Source organism: Misgurnus anguillicaudatus, chromosome 20, assembly GCF_027580225.2.
Source record: "Misgurnus anguillicaudatus chromosome 20, ASM2758022v2, whole genome shotgun sequence".
Classification (NCBI taxonomy): domain Eukaryota; kingdom Metazoa; phylum Chordata; class Actinopteri; order Cypriniformes; family Cobitidae; genus Misgurnus; species Misgurnus anguillicaudatus.
Genome location: NC_073356.2, coordinates 35,886,977 through 35,912,228, shown reverse-complemented (window position 1 = coordinate 35,912,228; position 25,252 = coordinate 35,886,977). Strand labels below are relative to the sequence as shown.

At 39.3% G+C, this 25,252-nt stretch overlaps 2 protein-coding genes and 2 long non-coding RNA genes across 5 annotated transcripts; all 4 read right to left on the bottom strand.

Annotated features, from left to right (window-relative positions):
• Window positions 1-958: 958 nt before the first annotated feature.
• LOC129454786 (E3 ubiquitin-protein ligase TRIM39) lies at window positions 959-19,988 on the bottom strand. The gene is made up of 8 exons (XM_073858601.1): window positions 19,778-19,988; window positions 18,665-18,741; window positions 8,987-9,540; window positions 8,629-8,724; window positions 8,284-8,517; window positions 8,072-8,210; window positions 2,634-2,660; window positions 959-2,462 (listed from the first exon to the last, which is right to left on the bottom strand). The coding sequence occupies exons 2-8, from the start codon at window positions 18,714-18,716 to the stop codon at window positions 1,924-1,926; spliced, it is 1,641 nt and encodes a 546-aa protein (XP_073714702.1). The 5' UTR covers window positions 18,717-18,741; window positions 19,778-19,988; the 3' UTR covers window positions 959-1,923.
• LOC141351552 (uncharacterized) lies at window positions 4,490-6,508 on the bottom strand. Its single transcript, XR_012359842.1, has 2 exons — window positions 5,378-6,508; window positions 4,490-5,081 (listed from the first exon to the last, which is right to left on the bottom strand). It is a non-coding gene; the product is annotated as an uncharacterized lncRNA (long non-coding RNA).
• LOC129442469 (uncharacterized) lies at window positions 9,962-14,212 on the bottom strand. Of its 2 annotated transcripts, none has more exons than XR_012359840.1 (6): window positions 13,967-14,212; window positions 12,593-12,680; window positions 12,409-12,516; window positions 12,225-12,319; window positions 10,683-10,828; window positions 9,962-10,562 (listed from the first exon to the last, which is right to left on the bottom strand). It is a non-coding gene; the product is annotated as an uncharacterized lncRNA (long non-coding RNA). The 2 variants fall into 2 exon arrangements; XR_008643881.2 differs by having other exon boundaries at window positions 10,683-10,824.
• Window positions 19,989-20,107: 119 nt separating the features above from the next.
• On the bottom strand, window positions 20,108-21,420 carry LOC129454630 (E3 ubiquitin-protein ligase TRIM21-like). The gene is made up of 2 exons (XM_073858600.1): window positions 21,374-21,420; window positions 20,108-21,212 (listed from the first exon to the last, which is right to left on the bottom strand). The coding sequence occupies exons 1-2, from the start codon at window positions 21,387-21,389 to the stop codon at window positions 20,686-20,688; spliced, it is 543 nt and encodes a 180-aa protein (XP_073714701.1). The 5' UTR covers window positions 21,390-21,420; the 3' UTR covers window positions 20,108-20,685.
• Between the last annotated feature and the right edge of the window lie 3,832 nt (window positions 21,421-25,252).

Sequence of the window (25,252 nt, the reverse complement as noted above, 5' to 3'; positions counted from 1 at the left end):
ATTTTCTGCACCTGTTATAGACGTCCAAATGACGTCCAAAAAAATGACCCAGTTCAAAGGTGAAATGTTGAACGTCAAGATGACGTCCAAGTAGGGTCATGTTTGGACGTCCAAATAGTGGACCTAATTTGGACGTCGAATAGATGTCCAGAATTAGTCATGGACCGACGGACCTAATATAGACATGATCTGCACGTCTATCCGACGTCCTGTGTTTAGTGGGTAGCTGCTGACCACCTTCAAAAGTGCATAACTCACATGTAAAATCATTAAATAATTCCATAAATGTTTCTTACTTTAAAAAAGCTTTTTATTTTATTAACTTTTTGTTATTGCACTTTAACTGTAAAGATGTTCCTACAATTAAACACAACTAGTTTGAGTGTATATTCCCTTGTCGTTTTTGAACTATACTAGAATCCTCCACCTCTCCCCGCTGTAAAAAAAGTAACTTTTACTCTGAGTAAAGTTAAAATGACTTACTTTTTACTTTTACTTGAGTAGATTTTTAGACAAGTAACTTTACTTTTACTTAAGTAAAATATTATTAAAGTAACTTTACTTTTACTTGAGTACAAAATTTTAGTACTTTTTCCACCTCTGTTTAAAAGTACCTGCACCATTAAAACTCAATGCTACGAGTGAGCAAGAGCGCCCTGTGGTAAGATGGCCACCAAATGCGGACACTCCACTCAATTGGCTAGCAGTGCAGGTGAGACATCTAGCCTTTATACATATCTGAATACAGGATCTGGCAGGATCCTTTCAGGAAATAAGTGCACAAGACTGTCCCATGAAACTGGCAATGTGCCTTTAACCCACACTAAACCCATGCTTCGGAGTGGTTTTTAAGTCTAAGCATGGCTGCGTTTAAAAACCCACACTTGCAGTCTTTGCACTTGACCAGTTGACTACTCACATGACGTACTTCCTGTATTTGGGTCAAGTGTTTTAGCGGGCATGAAGATGCCAAGCGTGCATGTAGGAATTATTCACCCGATGTGACACACTTAATACGTGTAAAAATGTCAATCCAGGTATATCCAGCCAGGCAATTTGCACCAAAATGTATTTGTTTTTTATTTAGGATGTTGGAAAATATATATTTTTACGTGTTGTTAAAATGAAAACACAAACACTCTGAAATGAACATTTGCTGAATTTAAAGATTATCATCTAACGTTACACTTATCTGAACCTTTCAGAATTCTTCATTGTTTGCATTGAGTTTTGTTAAAGTTTGTTGTTTATTCAGTACCCGAAATAAACGATACAACTAATTATGTGATAAAGCATGTTGCCGATTTAAAAAAAAATACGTAACAATCTTTGCACAAATGTGCAACACGTTCTGGTTTACTACCAAAATATGTCATATCACTTTATTAACTTACAATTAAAAGTTTCCACGACAACTCACGAGGTTTGGGCAAAGTCTCATGGTTTACATGCAGGACATGATGCATGATTCGCTTAGGGGTTATGCACACCAAAACTTTAAACGCGGCTGAAAATGCCTGAAAGACTCAGAATACCAGCTGTTTTTCAGCTGAGTGCTTTGGTAGCTGTGATACTTCAGCTGTGAGCCGGTTGGTTGTTGTGATACTTGTCCTGGCCCTCCTCCACTGTGATTGGACGGCCGTGTAAGAACTGACATTGACGAGCGAAGCTTTTCACCCAAAGTTGAATCTCTTTCAACTCTCGAAGCTCAGCGCGGAAAAAAGCAGCGACACCGATTTTTAGTGCGGAAAAAAAGCTAGCTGTTGGCTAATTTGAAAAACACAGAGTTTCCATTGTAATCAATTAAAACATGTGCCGGCCGCGGGCATAAAAGCTTTAGTGTGCACGCCCCCTATAGCCTTGAATACCACTCCAAAGCAGTATTCGATTGTTGGTTAAGTGTGTTATTTTTGGTTGGTACATTTATTTGTTGTTATTGACAGGTGTGATGATCAATGGGGATGAGTTTTTACCTTTATTATTTAAACATGGGCTAAAATATGGATAAAGTTTCTCATTGAAAGATTGATCAGTAAAAGAGTAGATATGAGATCTGGACTCCACATCATAAAAGGAGACCAAACCCTCCTCATAATCCACAAACACACCCACCTTCTGTGGACCCACTTTCAGAGACAGAGGATCATCAGAAGCTAAATATTCATTCTTCTTCATCAGAGTCAAAGTCCAGAATCCATTCGTTGGTGTCAGTGTCGTCTTTTCCTTTCTGTTAACAGATTCTCTGGCCACACCTAATTGCCATCCAGTCTTTCCCTTCACCTGAACCTCATAATAAAATCTCCCTGATGAGAATCCCTGCTTTCCCAGGACATTTCCACATGTATCAAACCTCTTTGGGTTGTTGGGGAGTTTATGTTTAATATTTCCACAGCTCACTTGTTTGTTATCATCAGACAGGATGAGATATGGATTTGCTGTATCAGGATCCAGAGTCACATCCACTGAGAAAGATCAGAGAATATGAATCACAACTTCACAATATAAACACTTTGTGATGATGATGATGATGATGTTTGTGATATTTAATACAGTGTTTAATCAACTGTAACACATCAATAATCTGTCAGTATATAAATGTAAACTAACAGCTACAGTAAGACGTCACACTGTACCTGCATACTGCTGCATCCACTTAAACTCTGTACAGACAAATGACAATAAATCATTATCACATCTGATCTCTGACATATATATTTAATTATAAACAAACAAGCTTATATAAATCACACACACACTATAGTTCCCTTCAGTCAGTCACTACAACTGACGTACAGTAATGGGAACACGCTTCGTGGGAACTTCGAGAAACTTGTAAAACGCCACTGAACTTGGCATGTTGGTATTTGCATCTGCTGGCCCCTCTGCTTGAGTATAAAACGAGCGGCAGGTGCAATACCAAATCAGCTTTTTTCGCTTCGAAAGCCAGCAGTCAACTGCTACTGAGAAGCTCTCTCTATCTGCTTGTGGAAATAATGAATTTTTACCTTTTTCATTTAAACATATGTTAAAATACGGATACATTTTCTCATTGAAAGATTGACCAGTGAAAGAGTAGGTATGAGATCTGAACTCCACTTTATAAAAGGAGACCAAACCCTCCTCATAATCCACAAACACTTCAGCTGAGATTTCAGCTTCATCTCTTCACCACCCAAAAAGAGTTTTTCCCTAAAAGAGCAATGCGAGTTGAATTTGTGTCTTTCTAAAGACAGCCATTATTTTTTTGTGTCACGGCGGATGCATTTTTTAAAGATGTATTTTTGTCTGTGCAGTTCTGGATGCTGCATTTACATGAGCATTTACACGGATGGTTATGACTGCTTTCTCTCGTGCTTAGGCATTCAGCACGCTGAGATTGCGTTCAGTGAGGCATCATGTTTCCATTGCGGATTTGAGGAGACGAGTCTAATTCCTCTGGGAGCGTGCACCCCCCATCCATTGCCATGCATTGTCAAGGTGGCCTTTGCAAAGCTCATGGAGAACGGTCTCTGCGTTACCGTGCTGACAGAGTCAGTTGGTATTTCCTCCAGCGCTCAGCACTCAGATCCGTGGCCAGTAGAGGTGCTGATGGAGACGGCTGGCTCATGTTCTACGGCGCCTCTGGTATCCATCAACTCTCCAGTGGAGGATTCAATGTATGTCACAACATCGGAGGGGGGGCTGTCATGCTCTCATGCTGGCGCAGATCCGCTCCCACCCTCAGGCCGGGTAGTGCTAGCCCGCAGCGGTCAGCTTAGAGTGGACTCAACCTCCCCCATCTGAACCGTCCCACCTTGATGATTGGTATTTTGGAGCTGCTTGTGTCTCAGAACTTACCTCCGGTACCTTTCTTTCCTAAGCTGCATGATGAGCTGACTAGGTCATGGGGAACCCCGCCTCGAACCACCTCTCTCGATCGCTGTACTGCTAAAGGTGTATGTATGGTGATGTCACAATAGTGGAGTGGTCGGGTGTGACGCAGCTGTGTCCAGCCACCTCGGCCACCTTGCCCTTCCTAGTTCCGCCCAGGTGGGTTTGATTCCCAGTTTTGCCTAGTTCACTACTGTGGGTTAAGGAACAAGGTTAAGGCCTTCTGCAGTATGCCCAGGTTCCATCTCTTCAGATCTAGAGACAGAAGGGTTACACAGGCACTGCAAGGGGTGGCTCTTGGTAGGCATTCCTATTAAGTTGGTCACGACGTGACATTGTAGTGACCGACTGTATGTAACACTCGTTTACTGAAGGCAGAGAATGGAGGAATCATGTCTTGTCGGCACAGTTTGCTGTACCATTGCTGATGTCGGTCGCTTTCTCAGATGCTCGGCTTTCTCAGTGAAAAGAGCTGATTTGATATTGCATCTGCCGCTCATTTCATTTTCGTGCATGTGTCACAGGTAGGGGTGGACCCAGATGTAAATAAGGTCACGCCCCTTTCTCCACCTCGAGGAGATTCCCAAAGCCACCCCAATGACCAGACACACAAGGTAAGCATAATTTAAAAATGTACTTTATTTAAGTTACTTAAAAAAGATAAATAGGGAAGGGAAAAACGGGGAACTTAAAATAATGGCCACTCTAGGCTCTCCTCCACCACCAACTGGATCTTCACACAGTTCCTTCTCCTAGTGTTCATTCTCGTTCTCCACAGGTGGTCGCTAGGACACCAAAACACTGTTACTTGGACTTCGAGTATTGCTCACCGGCTCTGCTGCTTACAGCTCTCTGGGTAGGTATCACGTTACACAGTCTGTTCTCCAATTTGTTCACTCTCGTTTTCCTTTCTCTCCACAGGTGGTCGCTAGGACACAAAGACACTGTTACTTGAAACTTCGAGTATTTCTCACCGGCTCTGCCGCTTACAGCTTTCTGGGTAGGTATCACGTTCACAGTCTGTTCTTCAATTATTCACTCTTGTTTCCCTCTCTCTCCACAGGTGGTCGCTAGGACACAAAGACACTGTTACTGAAACTTCGAGTATTTCTCACCGGCTCTGCTGCTTACAGCTTTCTGGGTAGGTATCACGTTCACAGTCTGTTCTTCAATTATTCACTCTTGTTTTCCTCTCTCTCCACAGGTGGTCGCTAGGACACAAAGACACTGTTACTGAAACTTCGAGTATTTCTCACCCGCTCTGCTGCTTACAGCTTTCTAGGTAGGTATGGTTTCCTCTGTAGGTCAGCAGAGGGGCGAAGGTCACACACCACCTCGCCGGGTCGAGCGCTGCCCTATCTCCACTGCCCGTAGGCCGATCGAATCCTGGACAGGGGCGCCCTTTTGTAGAGACCACGGGGGCGGCGGACCCTTTCGCCTCTGACTCTGCGACAAAGACAGACACAGGTAAGTTTACACCACGAATATTTCCAATTTTTTTACTCACAGTCCTTGACAGCTCTTGGTCTGCATCCCTTCGTACTCCGAAACAGCACACAGCGTATGATAGCAGTAATTTCTGAGGTCGTTAGCCTCTCCGTCCTCTGCCCAGTAGAGGAAATGGATGGTGCGGGGCTTCGTCTGACAAGACACGCAGCAACCCACAGCAAATACACAGCACCACTCCAACGTGAAAAGCTTATTAATTGTAAAGTCTCACTCACCACACTATAAGTGCAACACCACAAGGGAAAGCGCCCGGTGTCCTCCACTGCGCTTGGGCTGAAATAGGGGCGATGGAAAACACGACCAAAATAAAGTCTCGTTGCTGTGGCTGTTTGGACGTACACTTCTAGCGGCTCGCCCACCACGCTATTATAGGGGTAGGGCCGCCCTCCTAGTCCTGGAGGACTCCAACGATCACACAGGTTAATATCTGCAAGTTACTCCACACCAACGGGTATACTCACAGCGGATAGCCTTTGTTTACATTGTGTAACAAGGTCAATTTTCTTCTCGTTTTACTCCTTCAAAAATACTGATTAGACCAAGGTTCCTTTCTACCCATAGGATTCTTCGTTTACTCCAGCAGGTCCACCGTAAACTACAACAAGAGAGGGAGAGAGAGAGAAATACAGACAGCCACCACGTCTAACAATGAGCACAGCTCCGTTCCTCAGCACACACTACAACTCAACTTGACAGCACAATGCTCTCTTCGGGGTGCTCCTTTTCTCCACCCACGTATCGCCTTTCTTTCACCCCAGGCAGCTCCTGTCTTCTTTCCGTGCGCTCCAAGCGCAGCCCGGATCAACAGAGCCTGCGGGCTCTTCAAAAGGTACGTAGTTACTTTTTCTGCATTAAGCAGAGGAGCTTTCCCCGTGTCAATCCCCCTCTCGTGCCCGAACTCCCGAACTGTGATCTAACTGTGCTTTTTATACTCCTCCATGTACTCCAGTTGTCCAATTGCCCGGCGATCTCTTTAACTAGGCACAGCTGTGCTCAATCCGCTGATTACAGCCTTCGCAAAACTGCCGGATGTCCGGTGTTTCCGTTCTCCGGTCTGGATGGAAACATCCGGGCGGAACCAAACTTTCCCAACTTTTGGTTCCGCCCCGAAAAGATCGTCACCTTGTGACACATGCATATACCTTCATGCCAAGTTCATTGGCGTTTTACAAGTTTCTCAAGGTTGATGGATCCGGCAAAGCACATTCCCAATATGTCAGTCACAAACGTAACCGAGACGTTTTTGTAGATTGTTAAATTGTAAAAGAAATGAAATTGGACAGTTTTCCTTAAGAACAATCTCAGTACAGTATACAGCAGTGGGGAACCTTCAGGGCCTTCTACGCCTTCAGAGAAGGCCTAAAAAAATTAATAAAAATATTTTTTTATAATAATACCAATAAATAATAAAGTATTCAATAAAAATATGTTTTTACATGTTTAAATTTATATTTAATTTAATTTAATACATGTAATATATTTTCTCTCATCTATGTTCTAACGTTAAGCTTACTGTCAGGTTCATATCCAATCAGAATCGTCTGTCTCTATTAAGGCCCGGTAAACTGGCTCATTCATTGGTTAGGACTTCAAGAATCCCAAGGAAGGCCAAGCTATGTGTTTTGGTGAGGAGAGTGACGGGCAAATCGACCAATCACGCTTTGATTTCAAGTGGACGGGTAAAAAACAAAGCATTGTAAGCCTTCATGAAGTCCTAATCATGCAACAAGCTGGATGCGAGCTGCCGTAAAACACCAAAGAAGAAGAAGTCCTAATCATAGACCGTCTAATGGCCCGAATCTCTGCGGTGAGAGTGGTTGAGGTAAATGGCAGAAAACGTGATTGACGTTGTGGCTAGTTTGATAGGGCTGAGGTAAAAACGAAATTACTTAAGCGGGTACTCGTGAAGAGCACAGCCGAGAGATGCGCGTGCAGCTGCGCTGCGCATATCAGACGTGAACACGAGAAAAATAATGGGTTTAATTATACTTTCACTTCCTGACAGTTTTACTTGAGGATATTAATGACTGCAGGCGACGCCGAATTACATACAATATAATTAAATCTCAGAGAATGCAAAAACATTCACCGGGGCTCGGGCTAGGGATTTTGCGAGCCCGCAAAATATAACAGTTATAAGCCACAAGGAGGTGCACTGAGAACGCAGGGTGCTATATTTCCCCTTATGAAAAAAGACTAACAAGCTATCCTACAGCTAAATATATATTTACAAAAAACAAAAATTAAATGCAAATTTACAGAGCAGCAGAGTCTATATTTGTGTTTATCAGTTAGATTAAAGTAATTTTAAACTTTAAAACTGCATTTAAAGGCAAACGATGCCTATTCTGTAATTTAACTTTGCGTGCTCAGAATTTTTACACGTTCACTATGATTTAACGAAATACGAATAGCCTAGTATTATATTCTGAGTTTTAAAATTTATGAAAAACAAACTACTCTCAATTTATTTTGGTGTTTTTTCCCCCATGCTCACTTGTCTCCATTTTCCTGTTTTTAAGAATTAAGGCGGTGTAGTTAGTAGAACCTATCCATTAAATTTGTGACTTTCATTTATTGCGCCATGCGTAATTGCGCATGGAGAGGCATTTGCACTTCATTGCATATTTTGAAGGCCCAGCTGAAGTACTCACGGTTCGCCACTGGTATACAGTATTTGATCTTCTCTTACCAGCTTCACCAATTTTTTCCTGAAGAGTCTCCTGCAGTTTAGTCAGAGATCTCCTCATATCCTGCACACTCACATGAGTCTTCATACTGATCTCAAGCCAGTTCTTGATGTTTAAAGGCCTACAGATGGATGAGTGACTCTATAGCAGGAGAAAGAAGAACATCAGCAGAGAAACTCACAGAAGAGAAAAACCTCATGAGAGATTCAGTGACCTGTATGAGGTGTAGATGATCTTCAGTGTTTGTGATCTTCTCCAGTTCAGTGTTTCTTCTCTTCAGCTCAGTGATCTCCTGCTTCAGATCTTTAATGAGATCTTCATCCTGTTTCTCTGCTGCTTTCTGCTTCTCCTCCATCATCTTCATCAGTTCAGACTGACTTCTCTCAATGGATCTGATGAGATCAGTGAAGATCTCCACGCTGGCTGCTTTCTCCTTCTCTGTGTTTCTCTGACACGTCAAATAAGTCAACAAATTGCATTTTAATGTTCAATTCAGCAACTTTATTTACAAATCAAGATATATTAAACATTACATTTCTTTCATAGTTTTTAAACTCACTCTTCTGAGTTTTGCTGAATGTTTGATATCTTGAATCTTCTTGATTCTGTCTTGGATCTTCTGCTGCACATCTGTCTGTGTCTTCAACAGCTTAGTCTATAGAAAGAACAACACAGATACATTTGAACACAACAGGTATCTTCTTATAAAAACACCTAAAAAAACATGTACAGTTTGTGTTGAAGCAATTTAATTCTGCTCTTTGTATTCTGAAGCACAGAGTTAGCAGGGGCTGTGAAGCTCCAGAATCTCTCTTTGATAAAGGGGCTGGACAATTGTCATTGATGCCAACTTGGTGAGTAATTCATAAATATAAATTTTGGGGGTAACCTCCTTTAACATTGTCATTAACTTCTACCTTCCTCTCTTCAGTCTCCTTCTCTAAAGTCACAGTGTTGTGATTCTTGTGATCTCCATCAGTACAGGACCAACACACACATGTCTGATCATCTCTACAGAAGAGCTCCAGAGGTCTCTCATGTTTCTGACATATATAATCCTGCAGATTATTCACAGGATCAATCAGTTTGTGTTTCTTTAAACCTGTCTCTCTTAAATGTGACCCCAGGTGAATTTTACAGTAAGATCTCCGACACACCAGACAGGACTTCACAGCCTTCAGTTTTACTTCATCACAGATGTCACAGAAAACTTCAGGTTGTTTCTCTGCAGTTGTCTTCTTATGTTCATCCATGAGATTTCTGAGTGTTGTATTAATCTTGAGTTCAGGTCTCTTCTCAAATATTTCTTTACAGTTTGGACACCTGCAGTTCTCACTGTTGTCCCAACATTTCTTCAGGCAGATCTTGCAGAAGTTGTGTCCACATGGAGTGGTGACTGGATCATTAAACACATCCAGACAGATTGCACACTGAAGCTCCGCAGACATTGGATCACTGGAGGATGGCATCACTGGGCAGAAAAATTATGAATATATTTATACCACAGGGCTGTAAAATGCTTCATTCTGATTGCACTGTAAAAAGTAATACCTACACAGCAAAACCACCAGTGTTAATTTAACTCTATGAGAGTTGATTTCAACACTATACCAGTGTTTATATAATTCTCACTGCCCAGAGTTAAAATAACACTCCAACTAGTGTTAAAGATTTTACTCCACCTTGGTGTTGATCATTTTACTCTGATAGTGTTAAAGAATTAACTCCAAACACTGCCTTTAAAACACCCATTAGAGTTAATTACACTTAAGTAGAGTCAATATTAAAACACTGATAGAGAGCTACTTGAACACTGAAAATAGTACTTCATCATACATCTTTGATTATTAATGACAACAAGAATTAAATTAAGCAAAGTTATTGACCACAAATTTATTTAACAAATTTATTTGACATTATTAAATATTTATAAAAAAATAAAGTTTCACTTGTGAACTTTTTCAAAATTTTCAGAGAGTGGTTATGTATACAGTCCTTTCAATTTTGCCAAGGAGTTTAAACAAAACTGGAAAAGTGTTTTAAAATCCATGTCTGACACACATCTAGGGCAAATCACAGCAAATCTTTCACTAAACATTCTGTAAAACAATACATCACAAAAGTAATCACAATTTTCTTTTGCACATATTAATTAGAAATTTGGGCAAGGATAAAATGCATGCTGAAACCGTAAATGAGATACTAGTTACAGCTAGTTAAAAAAAGTTTGCTCTCAGCTCTCAATCTCTAGTTTTCCCAACATGTAAACTGTTGTTTGATTAAATTAGTTAAAGTAAAGGAGTCCATCATCATACATTACATTAAAAACAAAGTCAAATGCTAATAAAAGGGAGCCTTCCGACTGATGGGGTGAGATTCTTATCAAAAGCCACGTCAAAGTTCTCAAATCTGGCCGCAGATCCTGCTAACCGCAGTAAGGTACGGTTGTCATCCTACTCGTTGCTGAAGATGTTCTTCAAGGCTGGTACAAGACTATAAAAGATAAAGAACAACAGTTATTATATTAGACCTATACATCTGCATAACATTGAGAAAATCATTAGAAGTACAGAGCCACAGAGACAGATTTAGAAAGCAGGCTCTCCTACTTACCTTATGATACACCACAAGCCTGCTCACTGCAAATCTGATGCACTGATTCCGTTGAGGTGATGGTGGAAGGAGATGGAGCAGTAAAGGCAGTGTTGCCATGTCACTATCACAGTCTATGCTCTCACTGGTTCCTTGTAGGAGTCTTCCTTAAACAACATAAACAGACATGTCACAATACTGTACAATTAGGGCTGTGCAAAAATATCGATACAGCTAACTATCGTGATAGTTGGCTGTATCGAAAGTGTATTTATATTTCGATCGCTACTATTGATATTTTAAAACCAATCAAATTCTTCTGTGTGCGTCAAACGACCTCCTCTGCCTCTGCTGTAGTTGTCACTGTCCAGTTGTCTGCCATATACGGCCAATGTCTCAGAAGTTAGAGGGAGTGAGAAAATGGCAGAAAATTTAAAAACACCTGCAGCTTTCAAAGAGCTGCAGGTGTTCAGTTCTATTTTTTTTTACATTTTTGATAAAAAAAGAAAAAGTATTGCAATGTATCACAACATGCAACGCATTGTATCGTGATACGTATCGTATCGGGAGGCCCTTGCCAATACCCAGCTCTATGTAAAATACATAATAGAGGTTGACCGATTTGTGGTATATTTTTAAAAATCGGCTTTGGCCGATTTTGCTGCAAAATTAGGCCGAATAATAGACAGGCGCATCTGCGGGCACCTAAGCGTTGTTGTAGAACTCGTGACGCTGCCTCTTGCTGCAAGCAGATAGCTCCCGTGTGTGTGCAGCCGTGCCTTGTTCACAAACAACTTTAGTAAACGATGGCGGAACAAGACGTCACTGTCAGCACAATCAGTCACTTATAGCGCCTCAGAAATGATAATGTAAATGTGTTTAGAAAGATTTGCCCTAAATAACAGTCTCAACTAAAAAACATAGACATTTACTATGTTAACTTTATGATGAATAAATAATTTATCAGGTCTACCATATAAGGATTTTATCCTACAAAGCAATAAAAGCCATGGAAAAAAACTGATCAAAGATGACAGCAGAGTGTCAGGTAATATCTGTGTCTGATAAATGCATGGTGCAGAGGAGGTTGTAAAACTCTTCAGAAAGACCAGTCATAGTTTTTTTAAATACTTTGACTTAAATAGTGACATTTTTACATTTAAAATATCTGCTAATGATGAGAACATTTTGATTATTATGTACATGTAGAAAATCAGCCACACATATCGGCCATGGGCTGCCCTGATTTCTAAACATCGGCATCGGCCAGAGAAAAAGCCATATCGGTCGACCTCTAATACATAAGATGACAGACACATTTCAATTTGACAAATGAATAAAGATTTTGAAAGTCATCATTTATGAAAGCATGTATTTTGACAAATTAAATTAAAATAATGAAGTGCATTTACCAATATGTGCAACAAAAATGTTGACTAGGACTTCCACTATTCTGCTTAATGGCACAAATGACCATCTTCCAAAACACAACAAATGTTTGCTTGTTACTTCTTCACACACATTTAATTATGCATAGTGAAAATACTATGTGTATTCTTTTACCTCGGTCATGGAGTCATCTGTTGTCTTAGATTTCTTGGAACGACTTTGGTCAAGTTCAGATGGTAAATGACAGTGGCAGAAGCTGCTTGTTGCATCTGGTGACAAAAATTCATGACAAACACACAAAAACTGAAAAATAAACCTAAATTAGTTTTATAAAACAAAGATAATCATCACACTGTACCTTCATTTTGTCCTCTAACTGTAAGCAGCACATCTTGTAGAATGTCTTCCTCGATTTCAGTGTCATCAACAATGCATACATTAGTCCACAGTCAGTTTAGCTTACCACCTATGACAAAACACAAATTGCATTTTATATATATGTAAGGAAGCAACAAATAAATGAACAGTGGAAAAAAAATCACCTTCACTAATGAGCAAAAATAAATCAATCCTGCAGTTTGATACATTTCCTGGAGCCCTGATAACCAACTTCAGCAGCATGTTCCAAACCTGAAATAGTGATTGAATAAAAAACTTTGTATTATCAAACAAAATGTACTATAACATTAAATATGAAAATGTTTTTCATAAAGTTATTGCATCTTATTATAAAGTAATTTAACAAAAATATATGCAATAAAAAAACTGTGGCTTAGGTGAGTGACTTGGTTAACAAAAACTATTCAGGACAGGTTTTAGTACATTGATGATGAGTGTTCTTTTAATGTATTCCCATAAATGCACCTTTAAAGACCTTAACGCGCTTACGTGCGATTTCTTAATTTTCTACCTTCTGTAAAGTTGTGCATTCAAATCGCGCGTGGTCATGCGTCGTCATACGTAGATCAGACGCGCGTGAACAGCTTTGAACGCGGTTCAACCAATCAAATCTAATTCCAGCTATCCGTCACTATTAGGGCGAATTCCAATCGTTAGTCACCGTCCCTATGCCCTACTCCCTTCAAAGTGCAGACATACTCGTGTGTGAACTCTGAAAGAAGCAGCACACATTTTAAAATGCTACATTTTAAGACAAGTTACATTAGGCGAAAAAACGTGCAAATCATTTTCTCTCACGAAGTGAATGACGCAGCCATTTACCACACCGCGTGTAACAAGCAGAAATAACTGACATTCACAATTTAATTACATTTAAACAGCGAAAATAACCCCCAAAGTCTAATTTATTAACAGTCTAAAATGAAGATATTGTGACAAATGTACAATTAAGGAGTTAGTGATAAAGGTTGAATATCACAAACACCTGCATTGCATCATGTTTCTTTGCCTACAGTGCTTGACTCACACCATAATCTGAAACCACCACCCTGAACGTAAGAGAACTGCACTAACTTAACTGTTTAAATGTACCCGCAAATACAAAATTAGCTATTTTTGCGTTGTTTTGCAAATACGTCGAGCACATACAGAATTGTAGATTTTATTAATTATGTAATGTTAGACAAATTGTAGTGTAAGTTACCTCAATACAAAATTAAGAAAGCACATTTAATAACGTTAGTCTCTTAATAATAATAATTTGTTAACGTTACATTTGTCCAAAATCACTCAAAAATTGAACTCATTGCATTATTTAAACAAAACTGCACCGTCATGAGGTAACGTTAAACCGATTAAACAACGTCAGCCAATTACAAATTGAAATTCAGTTCAGTTCAATTTTAAAGATTTCCTTGTGGTCACCCACCAAAATATTCACGATTTAACAAACCTACACGGATTATTTGCAGTTTATTATACATTTATCACCATCATATTTAACTTATTTGGCTTACCTCAGTAACGTGAGTCCAGGTCGGTCGATGCTGAGTAACTGACTTTCCCGCTTCAGAAAGAAGGGGCGTGGCGTGAATCTTAACTCCCCGCAAACGTTATTATTGGAACACTGGAAAGCAACACCCCCTTGTGGAAGTTTCTGACACTGTGAGTGATGATAAATTATAAACGAACACTACAACTAACACCTGACCACTCTAGAGTAGCGAACTCTGTAAAATCAACACTGGTGGTTTTGCTGTGTAGATCTAACTTATAAAAAGTGAGGCAAGTGACTGTATGGGAAGTTTTAGGTTGAGTCAACTTTCAACCTTTTTTAAGTATATTGAACACACTAACATTACTTAATATGAATGCAATAAAATTGAGTTGAGTTAACTAATTGTGCTAGTATTACTCAGTTAGATAAACCTTCTTTTCTTGGTACAGGTAGCGTATTTATGGTTAGTTGTTGTTTTTTATGCCGTCAGATGAGGGCTAGAAACGTTTATTCATACAACACACCCACTCAGTTTCGTTTTGGGCAGCTGTAAAGCGCGACATACTTCAGTATGCAGTCTATGCACAAGCACCAGTCTTCTGAACAATGGTAACTACAAAACTCAAAGAAGAAACAGAAACTCTTCCAAATATCGAAGATAAATGAACATTAAACACTAACAAGTCTTTCTTTTTAGTTAAAAACAAAACAAAAAAAGTTTCAATTCAAATTTCACTCTCCAAATGCAGTCCCATGCAAAGCATGCTGGGAACTGCAAGTCCACTGCCTAGTTAGTTGTGTTTACTCAAATAATTCATGTAGTTTTAACACAAAATTAATAAGTTAATTTCTTTCTTACAAATTTAAATCGATTAAAGATAATAAAATTAAGTTGAATTTACTCAATAATGTGTTCATTTAGAATTAATCAATTTATTCCAATTTTTATTTTATTTTAACTCATATTTTGATTAAAAAAACAAGAATTACATTTTTTTTTAATACAGTTTACTCAATTTATTTTTTTTAAATCTACTAAGGCACAGAAACACTTTTTACAGTGTGGTTGAGAATCGTTCTATGTGTGTGCATTATTTTTCAGTCAACGCACCCAATGAAGTAGTTCCAGGTCCGTTGATCGCATTACAGTTAGACATCACTATGCCAATGTCAGGATTAGCAGAACAGATGAACCCAATTGCAGACGATGTCGGGGAAAACAGAAAACACTTTTATTCGACACAAAACAAGAACCCACGAGGGGGTATGAAACATGAAACACAACAACTTGACTTGGTATCTTGACTAGCAAGGAAACATGAACACGAGGAACAGAACACAGCACAATGATCCTGCCCAGAACTAAAGAAACACTGACATTAAGTAGAGCAAACCAAACAAGATAACGAGCGGGGAACAGGTGATGGGAATAAGTAATAATTAACAATAAGCAGGAGGACGAGGGAGCGGGGACAAATGACAAGACACCGGAGGTACATGCCAAACACAAAAACAAGGCATGAACCTCCACACAAGGCCAGGGACTGCCAGAACTCTGCCACCATGACATAATACAAATTAAACAAGACTTCAAGGCAGAGTCCTGACAGTAGCCCTCCCTCAAAGGACGCCACCTGGCGTCCAAAAAGGGAACACACAAGACAAGAACACATGACTGATACTAAACATGACAAGACTATGAACACATCAGACTATAAAATAACAAAAGGTGCAAAACAAAACCTATCAAACACACTGAAGTCCACAAGACACTAAAACAGGACAGTCCACGGGGGTTTGTGGCGAGGACGCAGCTGGGACTGCGCGGACCTCACTGGCTTCAGATGCTCAGTCTCCAATAACGCGGGCTGGGTCGGCTGCGCGGGCTGCGCGGGCTGGGTCGGCTGCGCGGGCTGCGCGGGCTGCGCGGGCTGGGTCGGCTGCGCGGGCTGGGTCGGCTGCGCGGGCTGGGTCGGCTGCGCGGGCTGCGCGGGCTGGGTCGGCTGCGCGGGCTGCGCGGGCTGGGTCGGCTGCGCGGGCTGCGCGGGCTGGGTCGGCTGCGCGGGCTGCGCGGGCTGGGTCAGCTGCGCGGGCTGCGTCGGCTGCGCGGGCTGCGCGGGCTGGGTCGGCTGCGCGGGCTGCGCGGGCTGGGTCGGCTGCGCGGGCTGCGCGGGCTGGGTCGGCTGCGCGGGCTGCGCGGGCTGGGTCGACTGCGCGGGCTGCGCGGGCTGGGTCGACTGCGCGGGCTGCGCGGGCTGGGTCGACTGGTGAGCAGAGACAAACCAAACGGCGGCCAAGCCAAGGATCGGACCGGACAAGGCAGCCAACTTCTTAAGGTCTGGATCGGACTTGACAGCAGCGCTCCAAAGCTCGGCAAAGAGCCGCCCACGGATCCTCCTGGTCAGCCAATCCGGGAAAGGACGCCCCACGATTGGCAGCAGAACACAAACAGGAGGTGTAGAAACCAACCCCGACACCGTTGCTGGGTTCAGTTTTGGCAGGATCATTCTGTCAGGATTAGCAGAACAGATGAACCCAATTGCAGACGATGTCGGGGAAAACAGAAAACACTTTTATTCGACACAAAACAAGAACCCACGAGGGGGTATGAAACATGAAACACAACAACTTGACTTGGTATCTTGACTAGCAAGGAAACATGAACACGAGGAACAGAACACAGCACAATGATCCTGCCCAGAACTAAAGAAACACTGACATTAAGTAGAGCAAACCAAACAAGATAACGAGCGGGGAACAGGTGATGGGAATAAGTAATAATTAACAATAAGCAGGAGGACGAGGGAGCGGGGACAAATGACAAGACACCGGAGGTACATGCCAAACACAAAAACAAGGCATGAACCTCCACACAAGGCCAGGGACTGCCAGAACTCTGCCACCATGACATAATACAAATTAAACAAGACTTCAAGGCAGAGTCCTGACAGCCAAGTTCAACTGAAATAACAGATTTATTTACTTTCAACAAATAAAGCATAAATATGTGTTTGGTAGCTTAAGAACCACATTGAAAAGAATGAATAAAATACTTAAAAAGAGAAGAAAACAAATACAGTAAATAAACACTGATTGCCTGTTGTTCAGTTTTTTCTTCATTCCTGATAATATGTCAAATTATACCACGGGTCTGTTGAATGCTGTATTCTGATTGGCTGAGAAATGTTTCATGGGTATGCATTAATTTCTGATAACCGCACACATAACTTGTCAAATGTCTTAAAAATAGGCACCAGAGCAATATTTGTGGTAACCGTGGTATAAGAGGAATAATTGACTCCGGTCCTTTGAATTATTTGAAAATAATGCACATCCGCGGTGCACCTTGCATTGCACCTTGGGTGTGCATTATTTTCTTATAATTCAATGGCCTGTCGTCAATAATTCCTTACTTAATACATAGCCTAAATACTGAAAAAAATGTATTTGATAGGCCAACTTGTTCACATTGTACCCATTACTGTAAACTGCAAGCACTTTACATTAAAAAACGGTGAGTATTGCTACCATCTCTTGCTCTCTTCCTCCCTCCTGTTTTCTGTAAAATCATGTTTTTAAATTAGCAACCAAGGCTTTAGGAAAATAGTCCTAATAGCATTTTAAAGGTGCCAAAGAATGCATTGAAATAATATGTTAAATTGTTCTCTGATATCTACATAAAAGGTATGGGGCTTAATAAAGCATTTTTACATACAAACATTTTTTGCATTTAAATGAAAATAAAGCTGAGGTTAAAGTCTTCGGTACCATGAAGGGAACCAGGGGTACCCTTTTATTTAGCTTTGTAGAACTTTAGCCTAAACGTTGGCATATAGCATTAACTATAGACCCTTTTTCAGCCCATGTGATCAAATAGTTGTGCGCACATTTTGGCAACAAAAGTGGTGTTGTTCCTCAGTGGTTCTAACATGTTAGCAACTCAGAAAGTTTATCAAAACTGTTTCCCAGTATAAAAATTTCTGGTTGTTGCGTTAATGGTTGCACTAATATTTATATATTTTTATTATATATATTTAATATTTGTATTATCAGAGGCAGACACTAGTATTTTTACTTTCTACATAAAAGTAAATTTTCAAGTATTCATATTTTATCTGTGTTTTTCTTTGGAAACTTACATTCCAAGCATATTATCATAATTTTTACTCACAATTTCAAGTTTTTGGTTTATATTTAATATTTAAGTACATTAAACATATAGTACATTTTTACAATTATACAAAAAGTACACATTTTTTATGTAATTAGGTATTAAATCAATTTTAATGTTCAATATAAAAGGAATACACAGTATGATTCTATGCTTTAGAATGTAGTGAACATTTTTTAGTAAAGTACATTTTTTCCCAAGACAAACATAAACACTCTGATAAAGATGCTTGGAAATACTCAAGTAGTGTCCACCTCTGTATATTAAATATTTGGCCATCTGCTAACTATAGTACATGGATCTGGTAACCCGATACCATTTGATAAAGTCAACTTTCTAAAACAACTTTCTGTGTCTGTGTTGCTTAATCCGCTCGCGTAGCTTGACACGCTGCTGTTGATTCTTACTTCCGTTGCCAAGATGCGCGCACATACGTTGCTACATCATCATTGTCTTTTGAATTATTTGAATTCACATTATAACATGTAAAATATATGATTGCCAACATGTAAGTGTTTCTAAACATTTTACTGCTGGTTGACTTACAGTGAGATTCAATTAGTTTTTGTCTTTTTGGTGATGGTGAAGCTTCTTCCATTGTTCTTGTCCTCCTTAACCCCTTTCTAAAAGAAATAATCACAGCATACTTTATGTTTCAGTATATAAAGCATCTGGTCTCACTTCTCTTCAAAAGGCTAAGTACAGGAACTATTTTCTGAACCATCACTTATTGTCTCCTCCCTCTTCCTTACAGGCTCCTACCTTCCTCCAGGTTCGATTACTGAAAATCTACTGATCCTATGTAACACCATCTATATTGTATGTTCTGACACTATTAAGGTTTCATCTTCATGTTTGGTATCATTCAAAAATAATCAAAGATCTAATTTACGATCAGCAATTAAGTGGAATTGGGTCAAATCTTTTCACATTGCAATGTGAGTCAGAGTAAAATAAAAACTAGAGATCATTTTGTTATAAGTGCCATGGAAGGACAGACTATGAGAGATTTCTTCACCCACACCATTGGGCCGATGGGTGGCTCCTTAATCATGTGTGAATGATCACCAAATACCTATATATTTGCTTCTTGTAATAATGATTTAGCCCTACAATCTCACTGGTTTAAAAATCATTTATCAAAGTTATATATAATTAGTAATTTCACAATTCCCATCAGCTCATTTTAAAGAGCAAAAAAATCCCCTGATTTCACAGACAAGGCATCAAAGCACATGTTTGAGCAAGAGCACATGTTTGAACTAGAGCTAAATGTCTTAACTAAAAGATCTTAAAATATGCCAGTGCCATTTTCTCAACAAACAAACCAATAACGCCTTTTCTTTTATCCTTAAACTTGATCTTAATTTGACTAAGACTAGTCCTGGCTTTAGCTAAGCTTTGTCTGTGAAACCAGGCCAATACGTTCAAACTTTTAGATTTTTACCGTTCTTAATTTTTTAACAAACAGTGAAGTTTAATCAATACTCATATTAATGATCAAATCTCACATGATCCCTTTTATTAAAGTCACTAAGACAATTTATGTTTATGAAAGGTAGAAGATTAAGCCTGCATCTTATGTTTTAAAGTCATACACTTCCTGTTTCTTTGTTCATCACATCTAAAGACAATCTGTGTTATATTTCTATCACTTACCTGTAAGTGAATATCAGCTGTGTTTACTCTTACAATGACTGAAGAAATATTCTGTTGTGACATTAAAGACATGATCCGTTAAACTTAGTTTCAAGTTCTTTGTGAGATTAAAGACATCCGTTTAACTTAGTTTCAATTTCTCTTACATTACAGTGATGTCATAACTCCACCCATATTCTTACAGAGATGTGAAACTGATGGAGAGTGTATTGTATACGCGTCACAATACAGCTGCACAAATGACACAAATATTTTATTAGAGCAAACAGAATTGTTAGAAATTCATTAACTAATGAGGGAAATAGTTATATCTACTTTTTATTGGCATAACCTTACATTACACTTTTTAACATGTTTTGGTCCTGCGCCTTGCACAAAAGATTAAATAAAGAAAACAAATAGATCACTTTACTTAATGATTGCTCTCAGGTTAATGAACTTGCATGTATGATATAATATGCAAAAACAATGAAAGATGGTCATCATTTTTAACATGTAAAAAATTAAGATATAGACAGAGATCAAACTGATTTAAAATGGAAACAATAAGCACAGTGTTGCCTGACTGGAATATTTCAATATTAGGTACAACATCTCCTACACAGTTTGGGCAAAAAAAAAACTGGCATCCCTTTAAACACTAAACACAATACACAGCACAACTACAAGTAAATTAGTAAGAATTTTAATAGCATTTAAAATAAAAGACTTCTTAAACACATTTTCAAGCAGTTAAGAAAAATAAATAAATAAAATAGTCAGAGCGGGGAACAGTAAAATTTAGTGTGCTTCGTCTATTTTAATGCTGCCTTATAGTTAAGGGATAAGGGTAATTAGGAATACAATTTTTTAGAAAGAGTATGAGATTTGTAGTATTTCAAACAAGGTTTATCTGTAAATTCACTGACTTAAATGACAGGTGTGATGATCAATGGGACTGAGTTTATACCTGCATTATCATCGCATGGGTTAAAATATGGATATAGTTTCTCACTGAAATATTGACCAGTGAAAGAGTAGATATGAGATCTGGACTCCACTTCATAAAAGGAGACCAAACCCTCCTCATAATCCACAAACACACCCACTTTCTGTGGACTCACTTTCACAGACAGAAATACATCAGGACCAGCTTCATTCTCATTCCACATAGTTAAAGTCCAGAATCCATTCGCTGGTGTCACTGGGGTCACTCCCTTCCTGTTAACAGATTCTCTGACTACACCTAAAGTCCAGCCAACCTTTCCTTTAACCTGAACCTCATAATAAAATCTTCCTGATGAGAATCCCTGCTTTCCCAAGATAATGCCATAATTTCTAAATCTCTTTGGGTTGTCTGGGAGTTTATGCTTTATGTCTCCATTTCTCACTTGTTTGTTATCATCAGACAGGATGAGAAATGGATTTGCTGTATCAGGATCCAGAATCACATCCACTGAGAAAGATCAGAGAATATCAATCACAACTTCAAAATACAAACACTTTGATGTTTGTGATATTTAAAACTGTGTTTAATCAAACTATCAATAATCTGTCAGTATAAAATGTAAACTATTGTAGTATATGAGTGAATAGATGAGAGATGTCACACTGTACCTGCATACTGCTGCATCCAATTAAACTCTGTACAGACAAATGACAATAAAACATCATCACATCTTTTACATTAACCACAGGGCTGTTGGATGCTTTATTCTGATATGTTGAGAAATATTCAACGGGTTTTGATTTTTTCTTCTGTAAAACGCACACCTAACAAAGCAATATCACAGCAATTTCTGTTGTATGGTATACGCTGAATAATTGACATTGGTCTTTTGAATTACTTGAAAATAATGCAAATCCACATTGTACCACCTTGGGTGTAGCCTGACTACGTCAGACTTCGTACTTCCGCTAAATTTCATTACGCTTCACTCAGGCTGTTTCTCAATTCCAAGAACGCAAAGAACGGACTTGCGTCCTCGTGGAGATCGGTCTTGCCAGGCGACCTTGGAAGAACGAACTCGGAAGTTTTGCCGCAATGACTTTTGGGGCGTAAAGCGATTTCAGCAAGTCTGCACTCGATGCATCCTCGATATCAAGAACACATCTGGGTATTTTCATGCGTCCTCTGTCCTTTATGTTACCCTTGCGTTCTTGATAATTGGAATGAACTTCGACCGTTAATGATGACGTAGAGCGAGGACACGAGGACGCAAGATCGCTGAAGAACGCATATTGAGAAACAGCCTCAGTCTGAGATACCTCCCATTCAAACCGTTTTCCTCCGGCATCGAGACGGCCGACAAATCAACGAACAGAGGGCGGGCTGAGAGCCGTGACGTAGACGCTAAGTGCCGAATCACGGTTGTAGTTTGTAGTGAACATGGAGACACAGAAAGCTATTTGCTCTGTTGTGGAGAACCGGCACTTGCCAACTTAAACCCGAACAAGCAGAGGTGTAAAGAGTAGCTGAAAGCCATACTTGAGTAAAAGTACAGAATCCTTACTGTAAAAATTACTCCACTACAAGTTACAAGTCACCAATTTAAATACAACTTGAGTAAAAGTATTAAAGTAACCCAATTTAAACGTACTCAAGTATTTTTACTCATACTGAATGTTGGCTCAAAGATGCACTAGTCCTCAACACAAAGAGACATTGTAGGTCAGTGAAAACTAAGAAAGTTTATTTATGAGGTTTTACTTCCTAATATAGAAAGAAATCTAACGCCTCAAAATTTTGACCTGGGAGAACAAACACAGATTAAACATAGTCATAGTCTTAAATTTGACAAAAATTTAATTTAGTTTTAGTTATTTTTGTCATCTGAATTCATTTAGTTTTAGTCTAATTGTATTCAACTAAATGCCATGAGATTTTAGTCTACATTAAATTTAATTTAAACCCATATAATTTAAGTCTAGTGTCATTGTGGACTTGAATGTGCCATGCTGACAAATATATAGCCTAACTGTTGTTATATAAATATGGTAACACTGTACAATAAGGTTCATTAGTTAACATTAGTTAGCTACATGAGTTAACATGAACTAATAATGAACTGCACTTATACAGCATTTATTAATCTTTGTTAATGTTAATTTCAACAATTACTAATACTTTATTAAAATCTTGTTAACATTAGTTAATGCACTCTGAACTAACATGAACAAACAATTGAAGCTTAAATTTGTATTAAGTAACATTTACAAAGATTAATAAATACTGTAACAAATGTATTGCTCATGGTTTGTTCAAGTTAGTTAATACATTAGCTAATGTTAACTAATCAACCTTATTGTAAAGTGTTACCAAATATTCTTATAGGCCAATCCTAAAAAAAGTTATAATCTAAATATATCAAAAATTCCAGTATTAGAGTTGTTACAGGTAATATACAGTAACAGAAACATGATAATCATATTAAAAACGTGAAGTTGTTCATTTGAAAGATTAATTGAAAACACATACGTAGTAGACGTAACACCCCTATCTCACATTAAGTGCACTACATTTCTTCAGTCAGTCATGCATCCCTCTTTACAGTAAATACATTACAGCATACTTGAGGACAGTGAAATTGTACACTTATTATCAATCTTAGGCAATCAGTACAGGACATCGCTGGTTTATTTTGGCTTAGATAGTAAGTTATATCAACCAGCTCAGGTTAGCTGATAAAGTAGCATCAGAGTATATAAAACAACTTGCCTTTGAGTTGCGGGATGACCCTCCTGCAATCGCACATCACTTTTGTTTTGATTGCAGCATCACATGTTTAACAAAGGGTCCCTTGACAGAAGCAAATGTGATATGCATCCATATGTTTGCGCTTTATCTCTTCTCTCAGATAAGAAGACGCTAACTCTTCTCTACAGTTTATGACATACGCAGCACGCAGATGTCCCGCTACGGTGGCTCAACGCAAGCCATTCAGCGTTTGACATCAAAGTACCGCGAGACCAGACTTCTCCATATGCATTTGATTCGCTCTCGCAGTACTTTGATTTCATACGATTGCCCTGCGTGGCGCCACATAAGGTCCCTCAGTTGTGTGTGTGCGTACCTCGCGACCACAGATTCTATCCATCATCACCCTCTGACACTTTCGTCTCGTTTTTATTTGACGAATAAACAATGTAGCGAGTAACGTTAAGTGTCATTACAAATGTAGTGGAGTAAAGAGTACAAATACCCAATCAAAAATGTAATTGAGTAGAGAGTAAAAGTTGCTTATATTTTTGATACTCAGTACAAGTACAAAGTAGCCCAAAAAATACTTAAGTACAGTAACGAAGTACATTTACTTGCAGGCCCGGATTGGCCATAGGGAGAACAGGGAGGATTCCCGGTGGGCCGGTCTGTTTTTTTTGGCCACGAGGGCCGGTGTTGTCATGCCACCGGGATGACGCGTATTTGCGGGTGAGAGATGTTCCCGTCGCTTTTTGCACAAGTTGATTGTGTCCCGAGTCCCGACCACTTATTGGAAGAATTCTTGCATTAGGGTTCATTGACATCTTAAACGCATGGGAAACGCAGGACGTGCCGCTGTCTTCTGGTTTTCAAAGCGCTTACTTGAACACGAGTTTTGTTTCAGACGCGTCTATATTGAGTGCGCTTGCCGGCCGCACATCTATATTTAAAATAAACTTGAGCGCGTCTTTTGATTGCGCTTGCCGGCCGCGCGTCTATTATATTTTAAATAAACTTGAGCGCGTCTTTTGATTGCGCTTGCCGGCCGCGCGTCTATTATATTTTAAATAAACTTGAGCGCGTCTTTTGAGTGCGCTTGCCGGCCGCGCGTCTATTATATTTTAAATAAACTTGAGCGGGTCTTAATACAAACGGGCTGGCCTCTAAAAGGAAAAGAATTTACAAAACGTATTTTTTTATCCAAGTCATAGATGAATTCTCTATGAATAGTCATTATTCATCGTTTATTGCAAGAGGAACAAAAATCTATTTGATGCAAAACTCATTAGTTTATTTGAAAAAAAGTAGTTTCAAAAGTATATCCATGATGTTTTCTTTTTTTAGCACAATGTAGGCCTACGTTATTTAGCAATAGACATGATCTAAGTCTGTAGTATAGATTGTTGTCCCAGTATGTATTCAGGCAGATCTTGCAGAAGTTGTGTCCACATGGAGTGGTGACTGGATCATTCAACACATCCATGCAGATACAACACAGAAGCTTTTCAATCATTGAATCACTGGCAGATGACATCACTGCAAAGAGAAATTATGAAAATATCACCTGCACTTGTCACTTTTAACCCGCTTGCTTGTTACTTTTACCTGTTCCCCTCATTATTTATCTCTTCTTCAAGTCTTTGTGCCCTTTGTTCTGCATACTAGCGTAATGTAATTGATATCCCAATGAGTTCACACCTAAGTCCAGAAGATGGCGGTAATGCACACTGTTTGCAAACTACCAATAAAGTGAAGTTTAAGGGATAAGTGAAGTTTACTCCTGTTAGTGTTTAGTT